This window comes from Stegostoma tigrinum, chromosome 21 (genome assembly GCF_030684315.1).
Source record: "Stegostoma tigrinum isolate sSteTig4 chromosome 21, sSteTig4.hap1, whole genome shotgun sequence".
Taxonomy (NCBI): domain Eukaryota; kingdom Metazoa; phylum Chordata; class Chondrichthyes; order Orectolobiformes; family Stegostomatidae; genus Stegostoma; species Stegostoma tigrinum.
In genome coordinates this window covers 3,592,642-3,605,486 of record NC_081374.1, presented here as the reverse complement: position 1 = coordinate 3,605,486, position 12,845 = coordinate 3,592,642, and the positions used below count along the sequence as shown (strand labels likewise).

At 42.2% G+C, this 12,845-nt stretch overlaps 1 protein-coding gene across 8 annotated transcripts in view; it reads left to right on the top strand.

Annotated features, from left to right (window-relative positions):
- magi3a (membrane associated guanylate kinase, WW and PDZ domain containing 3a) overlaps positions 1–12,845 on the top strand; it is a 123,788-nt gene that overhangs the window by 66,708 nt on the left and 44,235 nt on the right. For all 8 annotated transcript variants that reach the window (XM_048553076.2, XM_048553078.2, XM_048553074.2 and 5 more), the window contains exons 2-3: positions 5,114–5,230; positions 7,823–7,942. In XM_048553076.2, coding sequence (XP_048409033.2) covers positions 5,114–5,230; positions 7,823–7,942 — 237 coding nt within the window. The remainder of the gene's footprint in view (positions 1–5,113; positions 5,231–7,822; positions 7,943–12,845) is intronic.

Sequence of the window (12,845 nt, the reverse complement as noted above, 5' to 3'; positions counted from 1 at the left end):
TCAGATTTAACTGGCAATGACATTAATGCAAAGAACTGCACAGGGTGATTTTTCAGGGGAGCACAGTCTCTGCTGTGTGCAGTTTTTCCAGGGTCCTACATCCCCACCACCAGTGTACATCTCTGACAGCAGTGGCTACACTTTATTGACTGCTTATGGACTGTCATGAGATTGCAAAAGGCTCTATAGACCTGTCTCTTTCTGTAATTTTACATATAAAATTGAACCTGGCAAGATCCAGGCTCTTGAGAAGCGTTCATTATTGGGCTATAGAATCTGAAACTATAGAATGGAGGTGATCAACGCAACATAATGCATAACTGCATCATTTCTTCAACCTGTGTTTGAGTGTGTATCGAAGGGTCTAGGCCCAAACCGTCAGCTTTTGTGCTCCTACGATGCTGCTTGGCCTGCCGTGTTCATCCAGCTCCACACCTTGTTACCTTTGTGTGTGTATCACCTGGTTTCTCCAGTTGAAAGGTAAACACGTGGACATGATTGAGCTCATGGGTTGGTAGCTACACTTTCCACTACTTGCATGCAGTTTTTCAATTCAGATTTGTTTCCAGCAAATGCTGATTCCCTCTCCACTCATCTACCCCTTCCTGATACTTAAGTTCCTACGGTGTAGTACCTTCAGAAATCATCAGGAAGCTAAATCTGTGGTTGACTGACCAAGCAATTCCTTTGAAAGCTTCAGCATTCACCGGTTAAGGCCATTTGTGTCAGTTTACTCTTGCCCTTATAATTGATTCAGTTCCTGATCCAGAGGGGGATTGGCCCCACCCTCCCTGGATACAGCAGGAAGCTGCATCCTCCATTTTTGTCTGTACCCTCTCTTGCATCTCATCTGCTAAGAGGAAAATGTGGTTTGAAACTGGAAACAACTGAGGGCAGAGATTTTTAGGGGCCCACACGTATAGAAATGACCTCAACTTAATGAGCAGGTGGCAGAGTAATTTAAAAGACTAATGGATTGTTGCCCATTACCTCAAGGCTGAAAGACAAAGAGGCAGTAGTTATTTAAAGTTTGTTAGATTGCATTGGGATTTTAGTCAGGATCCCAATCCAGAATCTGAGGATAGTCTTGGTATTCCGAGTATTTCTATTGCCACCTTGGAGTAACTGTCTTTTTACAGACGAATCATGAATGTGAAGTACCCTGTCTCTTAGTTTTTAATTGATTTGCATTGTGTGATTATCCTGCTATTCAGAACATTGTTACGAATAAGACTACATCCAGGCCAGTGGAAGGTACCAGGGAACTCGGAATCCGGAAGTACCATGTAAACTGTTCGGAGGGATGGAGACATCAACACAAATTGGTGAAAACTCATTGTGGAGGAATAAGTACACAGACTGGCAAGACCCTGAGAACCGGAAATGTCAGCCTGCGATGTGTGTGATTGTATGATGTGCTGTATTTCAGCAATTGGGCAGCTCAGATGGTGCTCCTTGAGCTTTCAGTCTCATCTTCCCAGAGCTGGGCTTTCAGGGTGACACATATGGGTCAGAAAATTGAATTAGGACTGATTTTGTCTAGACTTCCCTTTTAACATACTGTGCATTGTTAAAATTCAGAAAATTGTTTAAAATTTTCGGGGTTACTTTCTTGGATTCAACAAATCGATTGAAGTTGCACTTTTTGTTTGCAATTGATATTGCAATTTTTTAAAATTCGGAAATTACTGGTGCTTTGTGCTTTCCTAAGTTACAAGTTGTTTAGTTTGTCAGGCAAAATAATGTGTAGCAGCAGACACCAGTGACAAGAGTTATGAGGATAAATCTCCAGGAAGTGTAGCAACCCTGGTATTTTTTCAATTTATTCTTGAGAGCATTGTTGACACGGCCTTCATTTATCGCCCACTGCTTTGGTGATGGTGGTGGTGAGAGCCACTGTTCTTAGCCACTGCCATCATGTCGATCATGTCTTTGTAGCCTTTTATTTCCGTTTTGATAAGACTGCTTGAGTGTCTCAAACCGTCAACCATATTGAGTTAAGGGTCAGCAGCAGGCAGAGGAGGTTAAAAGGTGATATGTCTCCTCGTTTCCCTCACTCTTTGGGATTATTAGTATCATAATCATTCTGCATAAACCATTACTGCATTGAATTGAAGGCACTGCAGCTCCAGTAGAACATATTGCTCTTAGAAGGGAGAGTGTGCAACATATATTCACTACCCAGGGCTGGGAAAGTTAAGTTGTGAAGATTTAGTGGCACAGATTGCATTTAGAAGTTTGTTAGCTCAGGTGACATTGTCCATTGGATGGGGTGGGGAGTGCTGTTTGTTGCAACATGGTTGCATGGCATTTGTTGCCAAAGTGCAACACAGGGGAGCGGTTTGTCTATGATGCTGATTTTTGAGGAGGAGGCAGTGTTAAACAAATTTAACTACACCAGATTTGAACATGTTATCAGCTACATCTGAATGGATGAGCTGGTTCCTTATGGGAGATTTTAAATTGTTAGTTTAATGAAATAGTTTTCTCACTATGATATCCTTGCTTCTGCATCCTATTCTAATCTGGCAATAATGTTGCCTAGTTTATGCTACTTGCTGAGCAACTGATGGCCAAGATTGCAAGCTCACTAAGGATTGCACTGGGTTGCACGCAGTAATGCACGCCTGCCAATGGCAAGGTCATTGGGAACCTCTGACCTCTCAAACAGTTTCCTGATGTACTGTGTGACCAAAGAGCTGTCGAGAGGCAAGATTAGAAAATGCTAAATGTAGTTGAGGTGCCTTTCATTGCTGGAGAGCATTCAACCCAGGGAGACTCCAGAATTGATCTCACTTGTGTCGATTATGCTTGACTCGTGCAGCTTTGAATCAGACTTTAGCTTTAGGCTTACTCTTGTTTGTCCCAAATGTGAGAGACCATTGCTGCGTTTTAGAAACTGAAGGGGGATTGATGGAGAGTGCCCTCTGCAGGGAGCTGTTAAACAGTATGGTCAAAGTGGATGGGATCACCTGAACCTCTTGTGCATCTCCGAAGGTTTATGTTTGTACTCGGGGATAAAGCTGCTCTATGACCCTCCAGAAGTTTGGAGGGAAAATTCACACCGAAAAGGAGTGGAATATCAAGCCAGAATGATTCTTTTGATGTTACTGAGAGAACCTTTTTCTGTTGGTTTTGTTTCAGAGCTTTTCTCCAATTTCCAAATGCCCATTTGCTATTTCTGTGACCTGCAGCAGGCTTGAAGTGGCAAAAGCATAGGAGGGGTTGTTGGAGATAAACATTGACCATTTTTTTAGGAGACATGGTACTGGATATTGTGAAATGTTTCATTTCCTGCATGACCTGTTGGACTGTTGACTGTATGAACTGCCTTGCAATGACTGCTCACCAAGCAGAGGGGCAGCTGTAGTCACTCAATCTTACATTGTAGATACAAACCATTTTAAAAAACTGAATAGCAATGTTGGTGTACTTTTATCTGTCAGATTTCTGTAGTTCAAGGAGAATGCTGCCACCAGCTGAAGGGCATCTTGGAATGGACAGTCACTTAGAGCCTTGCAGTGGGGGTGGGGCAGCGAGAAAGAACATTTCTAAATCTGGCCAGTCTTGAGCTATTGAAATGGGGGTGTGCTGTCCAATAATTCCCAACCTGAACTCACCACCACCGCTTCAAGCAGAAATTTGTAGGCCAGGTAGCAGATGAGTAGTTTTGTGTAAAAGGTTGCATTTGAACTCTGAACTAGTTGAATACTAAGACAGACTTGGATGACTGAATTGCCACCTTGGTGCTATCTTCCTCTGAACTAGCAGCACATAGTATGTGAATAATGGCGTTTACAAAGAAAAAATTCCCTTCAGACTGTGTTATACTTATTCTTTTTGGTATTGGGTGATGTCCTGTGGTGTTTCACCAGGGCACTAATGCTTAGACAAAGGAAATGATAATTGGAGATACCTAAACTTGTTCCAATGGTCAGAGTTGTGAAAAGTGGAAGAAGGAGCAGTAGTTGTGTTTCAACAAAACTTCCAAGCAGAGGGGTTTGGACACCTGCACAACAGGTATGCAAAGGAAGGCGGAATGCAGAAAGTTGTGGAGTTGGAGAAATTAAGTGTTCTGGCTGTGTGATGGAGCTTTTAGAGCTAGTTAGAAATGGGGAGCAGATAATGCCATAACAGAGAGAAGACTATATTTCAGGCTAGGGCAACCAAGAACACAGAATGACTGTGGGTGAGTGCTGCCAGGAGCATTGAGCTTTGTCGTACGTAACATACAGCCAAAACAAGCAGAACTCTGAGGAAGGGTCACTGGACTCTGATTTCTCTCCACAGATGCTGTCAGATCTGCTGACCTTTTCCAGCAATTTGTTTTTATTTGATTTCCAGCATCTGAAGTTCTTTTGGTTCTTTAGCATACAGAGAAAATGGTTGACAGTTGTATCCTTATTAAGTTATTGCAAAAACCCTTTATAAACAGTATGGGGTGATTTGAAGCCTCGGGATGTCCTGGAATTCTTCTGCTAAACCCTTCTGAAATGTCAACTGTACCGCCACTTCTAAATCATCCTGGAAACTCTTCTCCCTGACGATACTGTAATATTTCCACTTTGTTTTCATGTTCTTCTTTCTAACCATTGTTCCATCCCTTCCCCAATTCCTGGTAAAGCCTCTGTTGCTGCTGATCTTAATGCTGTCCTGTGACTGAAGCTATGCGCTCAGGCTAACATTCCTCCTGTCCCACAATGATTATTTTCTATCTACATCTATGGGCTGTTTAGGGAGTTAATGTGTGTATCTGAATGTGTTATTGCTCCAGGGAAGCCTGGTCTGTTCTCTAATCAAATCTGATTAAACCAACTCTCTTGCTGTATCACAGTCTGGCATAGCTCAGTTTGACTTTTGTTCAAACCAGTGACATTATCGTGGAAGTATTTATTGCTTTAGGAAGCTCCTTTTAATGTTGTAAATGGAAGTCATCTGTTTAGTATGTGAGATAAATCTAGTGACCCTGGTGATGAGTAATTTTGCACTGAGGCAAATTATTGCTGTCCTTGCTACAAATTGTCCTTTCTGTGCCTTCTGGTAGGCCTTTTTCACAGGGTCTGCTGATGGATGAGGTTGTAAAAAAAATTAAATCATGAATTGCTTTTTACAGGCAGAATAATAAACAAGGAGCTTCGCCACTACCTCAGTCTGCAGTTCCAGAAGGGATCGGTGGACCACCAGCTACAACAGGTGATCCGTGACAATCTCTACCTGAGAACTATCCCATGTAAGTGCAGCCTGCCATGCAGCAATGTGGGTGGGGTGTCTGTGTCTAAGTCTGTCTATCAGTAGTAGTCTGGAAGCATCATAAGGGCGCAGCCAAGTCATTGGTTTCTGTGTATCTCTGTCATTGCCTTGCAGCTGTCACACCTCAAGGCAGCCAAATCAAAATGTGTTCTAATAGTTTTGGCTGTAAAATCAAAGATTGGCTTTCTAACAAATGATTCTGATTTTAAATCCAAAACTGTTAGCTATATAACAGGATAAATCCAGAGTAGTAAAAATGTGGAGCATGCCACACCAGGAGTAGTTGTGAGTGGTACAGTGGCTTTTAAGAGGAGGCTAGAGAAGCATGAAGGAAAAAGTAATAGAAGATTATGCTGATGGATTTGGCTGAAAGATGAGCATGAGCATAGTCCAATTAGACTGAATGGCCTGTTTCTCTGCTATAAATTCTGTTATAGCTTTGTGGCTAATTGAACTGATGTGGTCGCGAGTCTGAGAAACCAGGATGGTTCCAAAGAGTTGTTGGACTTGAAATGCCAATTCTGTTTGTCTTCACAGATGCTGGCAGACCTGGTCTTTCCAGCATTTTGTTTTTATTTCAGATTTCTAACATCTGCAATGTTTTGCTTTTATTATTACACAGGATGGTTAGCTGATTTGAGGGCATTGTGGAATGCTCCTGTTGGCTTTGGTGTCCAAAGGGTTTGGTGGGGAGGGCACAATGCCTAGTAACCCTGATGGAGAATGTACATCTGAAGGATATTTCAGGACACTGTAGTATTGGAGGTTTCCTCAAGTCAACTGGTCCAATATATTTACTGTACAGGTCCCCAAAGAAGGGGTTGTGTGTTTTCTGAGCTGCTCAAGGACCTTAGCCTGTGAAATCCGCCTCACTGGCAGTTATGTCTTCAAGAATGTAAGAAAGCCCTTAATTTACATCTGCCAATAATAATTAATTGTGTGTAAAGGTTAACACATTTTTGGCCAATAAAATCCTTAATTTTTTAATATCTCATATTAATAGTTTTTTGGCCATAGTTTAGACCACAACCATAGTGTTTGAAAACTAGGGAAAGAACCCATTCATGTCCTTGGTGTACAATACAAGAGTCAAAACTTAAGAATTTTGAAGCCTTTTTGATCCAATAAAGTTGTCATCAGAGAACAGAAAGACAATTGTGTTGTTTTATTTAGATGCCTGACAACCGACTTGGAATTATATCATTGTTCCTTGACTGTTGCCAGGTCAAAATACCAGAACTCCACTTCTAATGCCACCGTGGAGACAGCAGTGCCACATGGATTGCAAATGTTCAAGAATCTGGCTTGCAGTCACCACCTTTCGGGCTGGTTAGGGATGGTTGATAAATGCTGGCCAAACCAGAAACACTTGCAACCGATTAGTGAATTTAAAAGAAAACCCTGCTCCTGACATAATCCCAGCTATCTTATTTTTCACCTGAGCCTGCTGAGTTTTTGGAAGGTTTAGAATTTTTTTATCGTAAAATGCAACATTTATTACTTCTCTGAATTAGTAAATAAAATGAAAAGAAAGCCTTAGATGTGCAGTAACATCGAGATCACTGGAACTTGAAAAAATCTATCAGTAAAATGTCATGGAAATTTTGCAACATTCACAGTTGCAGCGAGATTGGAGGAAATAAGTCCTGTTATTAAACTATTGAGTCTCTTGGGCTCTTTGATTCTAGAGGATGGGAGCTTCTAGAGGGCACTGGGGGGGTTGACAAGGTGCTGATCCTTCCCCTCAACCCCAACTTTGTAACGGATAATTGTTCATTTCATTTCTTCTACATTTATCCTGTATCAGTCAGTCTTATTTTTCCCAAATAATTGGTCTGAAACTCTAGACCTTTGCACAAATATATGGTATATCTTGCAGCTCAGGATATCAAAGTTCCTTGGACTGAATCAGTGAACTGGATTCTCTGAACTCTCCACTTCAGTCATTTCTTTGATTCACCATGTCCCATCTCAATCAGTGCTCTGTTGCTAGCATACTCAAATTGAGTAAAAATTTCAGCTTGATACTCATATCTTAACCACAAGGCTAAGAAATAGGAGCAGGAGGAGACCACTAGTCTCTTCAAACCTGGTTAATATAATATTCCAGATGAGTTGTTAAACTGAATCTAGGTCTCCTGTCCTGTTGGGGCATTTTGCCAGTGTCTGAAGCAATATTAATTTTTCAAACAAGACCTATAAATAGTCTTTATCACCTCTCTTTGTTGAATGAGCTTGATGTGGGGAAATCAGTTGCCACAGCTTCCCAGGCTGTAAAAGTGACTGCATGTCAAAAGGGTTTAATTAGCTCAAACCATGAACGGTTGGTTGGTTCTTTATAAACACAGGTCTCTGTTTCTTAGTGTTCTATTTTGAGCATTGGTCAAATTTAATTTTAAATGACCATGTACCCTCTGTTCTTATTGATCCTGTAATCTTTTCTTTCACTTTCGAGATCATCCAGACTGTACACTTTCTCATCAAATTTTTCTGCTATGGCATACTGAATGGCAACAAAAGCAAAGCCGCGTGCTTTCATTGCTTCAGTTTTTTTTTGGTTGTTTTCTTTCAGGCACTACAAGGCCACCCCGTGAAGGTGAAGTGCCAGGGGTTGATTATAACTTCATTTCTCTGGAGGAATTTAAAACACTCGAGGAGAGTGGAGCCCTTTTGGAAAGTGGAACCTTTGACGGTGAGTTACCGAATCAATGTCCTTCTTTCATGTGCTTCCTATTACAGCTGCTTTCCTCAAGAATTATTGTCGTAGATGCTGAGAGGCAAGTGGGCACTCGCAATGATGTTCTTACCCTCAAGATCACTTTTGCTCCCCTTGTACAAAACATTTTTGAAATCACCAACACCAGCTTGTATTTATCTGGTTAACAAGGTGTGGAGCTGGATAAACACAGCAGGCCAGGCAGCATCAGAGGAGCAGGAAAGCTGATGTTTTCGGTCTGGACCCTCCTTCAGAAAGGGTCCAGACTCAAAACCTCAGCTTTCCTGTTCCACTGATGCTGCTTGGCCTGGTGTTTATCCAGCTCTACACCGTGTTATCTCAGATTCTGCACTGTCAGCAATTCCTACTATCTTTGTATTTATCTAGTGCCTGTTATTGCTGTGAAATTTAAAACACTCTACGAGAATCTTGTCAAATAAATGTTTGTATCCTGGCATGGAACTATTCCGAAGATTAGTTAAAGAGATAGTATTCTAGGCATTTTGTAGAGAGAGATGTAGAGTGTGTTAGGGAGAAAATTTTAAAGCTTTATAGCGGATCATAACAAAAAGGAACTGGAAGGTTATAGTGATAGAATGGAGGGTTTTGGGGGTGGTGCAAGACCATGGAGCTTTGAAACTGAGGATAAGAAAGACTTGGAGCTGGCAATGGTCAGTGAGCACAGGGGTGATGTAAGAGCCAGATTCAATGTATTTAAAGCTGTAGTGTGCCCTTTTATATAACTGCAGCAGTATCTTATGTGAATGAGTTACTTTGTTTAAAAAAATGAACTTACAAAATAATAGCCCTCAGACTGCGGTTACAAGTCTATCTGTCGTATGTGGCATGCTGCTTTGCAGTGCCAAGGTGCATGTCTAGGCCTATGCTTGGGCTATAAACAGATAATCCCCATTTTTGTGGCCAATAAATGCATGTTTAGATGTTTTTGCACATTAGGAACTGGCTGAAATTTTTCAGCTCAAATGCCTGTCTAGTGTTAAACTATATTGACTGTATAAGTTGACACTGCAGGAGGTGAGGTGCTGTAACCCCTCTCTAGAAGAATGCTTGGAAGTTTAAGACACACCACCACAAGCAGCCTGTTCACAACCAACAAGCAAAAATAAGTTGACCTCTACCAACACCAGTTCACATTGTAGATTTGATCTATAAGTTTGTCCCTGTTTTCGAAGCACTTTTTTCAGCATTTCAAAGTCAATTCATGTACTGTGATCTATGGCAACCAAAATGACCAAATGAGAATGATTTTCACCTGATTGTTCGGCTGCTACTGTATTCCACCTTCCAATAGTTCCTCCTACTAGTAATACAATCCTCAGTGACTGAAATTTCTGAACGAGAGGCCCCTTTACTTTTAAACTCTGACCTTTTGTTTAATGTTTACTTTTACCTACTTCAAGTTCGGCCCACATTGTGTTATTGTGATGTTTCAAGTGCTCCTGGGATGCTGCTTGGCCTGCTGTGTTCATCCAGCCTCACATTTTATTAGAGATAATGGGAACTGCAGATGCTGGAGAATTCCAAGATAATAAAATGTGAGGCTGGATGAACACAGCAGGCCAAGCAGCATCTCAGGAGCACAAAAGCTGACGTTTCGGGCCTAGACCCTTCATCAGAGAGGGGGATGGGGAGAGGGAACTGGAATAAATAGGGAGAGAGGGGGAGGCGGACCGAAGATGGAGAGTAAAGAAGATAGGTGGAGAGAGTGTAGGTGGGGAGGTAGGGAGGGGATAGATCAGTCCAGGGAAGACGGACAGGTCAAGGAGGTGGGATGAGGTTAGTAGGTAGCTGGGGGTGCGGCTTGGGGTGGGAGGAAGGGATGGGTGAGAGGAAGAACCGGTTAGGGAGGCAGAGACAGGGAAACCAAGCGGAGGCTTGGGGACCGCTTTGCAGAACACCTCCGTTCAGTCCGCAACAAACAACTGCACCTCCCAGTCGCAAACCATTTCCACTCCCCCTCCCATTCTCTAGAGGACATGTCCATCATGGGCCTCCTGCAGTGCCACAATGATGCCACCCGAAGGTTGCAGGAACAGCAACTCATATTCCGCCTGGGAACCCTGCAGCCATATGGTGTCAATGTGGACTTCACCAGTTTCAAAATCTCCCCTTCCCCTACCGCATCCCTAAACCAGCCCAGTTCATCCCCTCCCCCCACTGCACCACACAACCAGCCCAGCTCTTCCCCACCCCCCACCCACTGCATCCCAAAACCAGTCCAACCTGTCTCTGCCTCCCTAACCGGTTCTTCCTCTCACCCATCCCTTCCTCCCACCCCAAGCCGCACCCCCAGCTACCTACTAACCTCATCCCACCTCCTTGACCTGTCCGTCTTCCCTGGACTGACCTATCCCCTCCCTACCTCCCCACCTACACTCTCTCCACCTATCTTCTTTACTCTCCATCTTCGGTCCGCCTCCCCCTCTCTCCCTATTTATTCACATTTTATTATCTTGGATTCTCCAGCATCTGCAGTTCCCATTATCACTGAAACTGCACATGATGGTCAAAATAATCTGGCCTCTTTAGAATCCTCAGTAAAAGTGTTTCTGTTGCCTCTCAACACCATTACATCACATCAAATCCCTCTTTCCCTTTGTCAGTTTTGATTGCTGTGTTCTTTCATTAACTGCAATCACCTTCCTATACTAAGGTGGCCAGAATTGTACATAATATTCCAAGTGCTGTCGCACCAGTGATTTAGAAATTGTTAGAATTGCCTCACTTTCAACAGAGTATTGACCTTCTCGAGCATCTCAACATCTAATGATTCACTGCTACTAAGCATTGCTGTGATAGTTTCAATTTGTCAGCCAGTACCCTTGTCTTTCATTTCCCACATATATTCTTTCCACTTTAATCATCTGTTATTTCTATGATTTCCTCCCACCTTTGAGTTCTGTGATATTAAGAACTGCTTATTTGCTTCTGTAAAATTGACCTCTGTCCTTCCATCAGCTTTTCTGCTACTCAAGTTCATATTGCTACCTCCAAACTTGATCATTCCAATGCAGCCAGGGCTGCTCTCCAATGTCCCATTCTGTTTAAGCTTGAGGTCACCCAGAATTCTACTGCCTCATCTTAAATTACACCAAAGATCTGTTCACACATGATTTTTGTGCTTTGTATCTACATTAGCTTCCTTCAATTTGAGATTATAAGAACCAGGAGTAAGCCATTCAGACCATCAAGCTTACTTCACTGCTTAGTAAATCATGGCTGATTTGATTGTGGTCTTAACTTCAGTTTCCTTAGCCAGCAACACCTGTATCCCATGAATAAATTTTTAAAATCCTGCCTGTAATACTCATTGAATTCTAAAGATGAATTATCCTTTGAAAGAAGGAATTCCTTCATGTGTCTGTCTTAAATTGAGACCCCTTTTATTTTTAAACCATGTTTTGTTACCACCAGTCCCTGTATTAGGTACTCCAATTTGTTAGGATTCCATTTTGCATTCCCCAAACTGCAGCACTCCTGGGTGAGGAGGGTGAATAGGCTCCCCTTCTCTATTTACCCACCTCCCCCCTCGTTCTGATTCCATTAGAACATTACAGTACGGTACAGGCCCTTCGGCCCTCGATGTTGTGCCGACCTGTCGTGCCGATCTGAAGCCCATCTAACCTCCACTATTCCACGTACGTACAATTCTTTTAAATTGGTGTGCAGCACTCAGAGCCAGTCTTTACTTGCAACTTGGATAACTTGGGAATAGTTCTTGACTGTGATTTTTCACAGCTGGCTAATACTTGAACCCTTGCTGGTATACGCAAGTGTTCAGTCCCACTAGTACACTCCTGTAGATTTGCAACTTGCTTTTTAACCTCTGTCAAAGGGAAAAATGCATAATGTGTCTGTTGTTTATGACAAAAATCTATGGGGTAATTTGCTGTTGTGCAGAATTGTCAGTTTCTTCTAATCTCTGTCGACACAAGATCACCATGTAGACTGTTTGAAGTTTCTTTTACTACTTTTAAGTGTTACATTCCATTGGTCCTACACAAGTTTTTCTTACACCTGCGGTTATTTTCTCTCGTTGTCGTCTTTTTAAGAAAGAAGACACCTTGGAACTAAAGGAGCAAAAACCTCCACACAACTTTGAGGTTCTGACCTGTGGTCGTGTCAGCCCCCTAATTCAAGAATCCCCCTAACAGGGGAAGTTTATCCCCAGCATCCACCATGTCCGGCTCCCTCAAATCTGATACATTTTAATAAGATCAACTCTTGTTCTTCTGAGCCCAAATGGCTATAAGTCCAATCTTCTCAACCTTTTCTCATAAGATAAGCCTTCATCTCAGGAATCGGCATGTGAACTTTCTCTGAACCTTTCCAGTTAAGTAACAGCACCTCACTTTTAAAATCCTCATCCTGTCAAATCTCAACATTTTCTTGCCCTTTTCAATTTCTGTAACTGTTTTCAGTCCCCTCCATTTCCAGCTGCTTCGTCCCAATTTTGATTGCACCATTTGTGGCTATGCTTAAAGTCTCTCTTCTCCTTGAAGGTGTTTCTTAAGAAAACACCTCTTTGTACAAGTTTTTGTACAGCTGTCCTGATAGCTCCATGATGTCGTTCAGAGTTAAATTTGTTTTGCCAGCATGTTTTAAACCAAATTAGAATGTTTAAGCACATTTAAGATTGCTTGACAAAGGCATGTTTCTCCTTATACAAATTGAGGTGAAGTGTATATGGGTATGGATGGGGACTTGTTCACATGCTTCTGCCATGTAGTGATTATCATGGTCGCTTTCCATTTGAAGGCTTCCTGATTTGAAACAAGACAGGAACATTAGGGAGGCTGATACAGATCAGCTGGGTGAAACATTCCCCACAACATCTAAAAGCCGAGGTTTAGGTCTG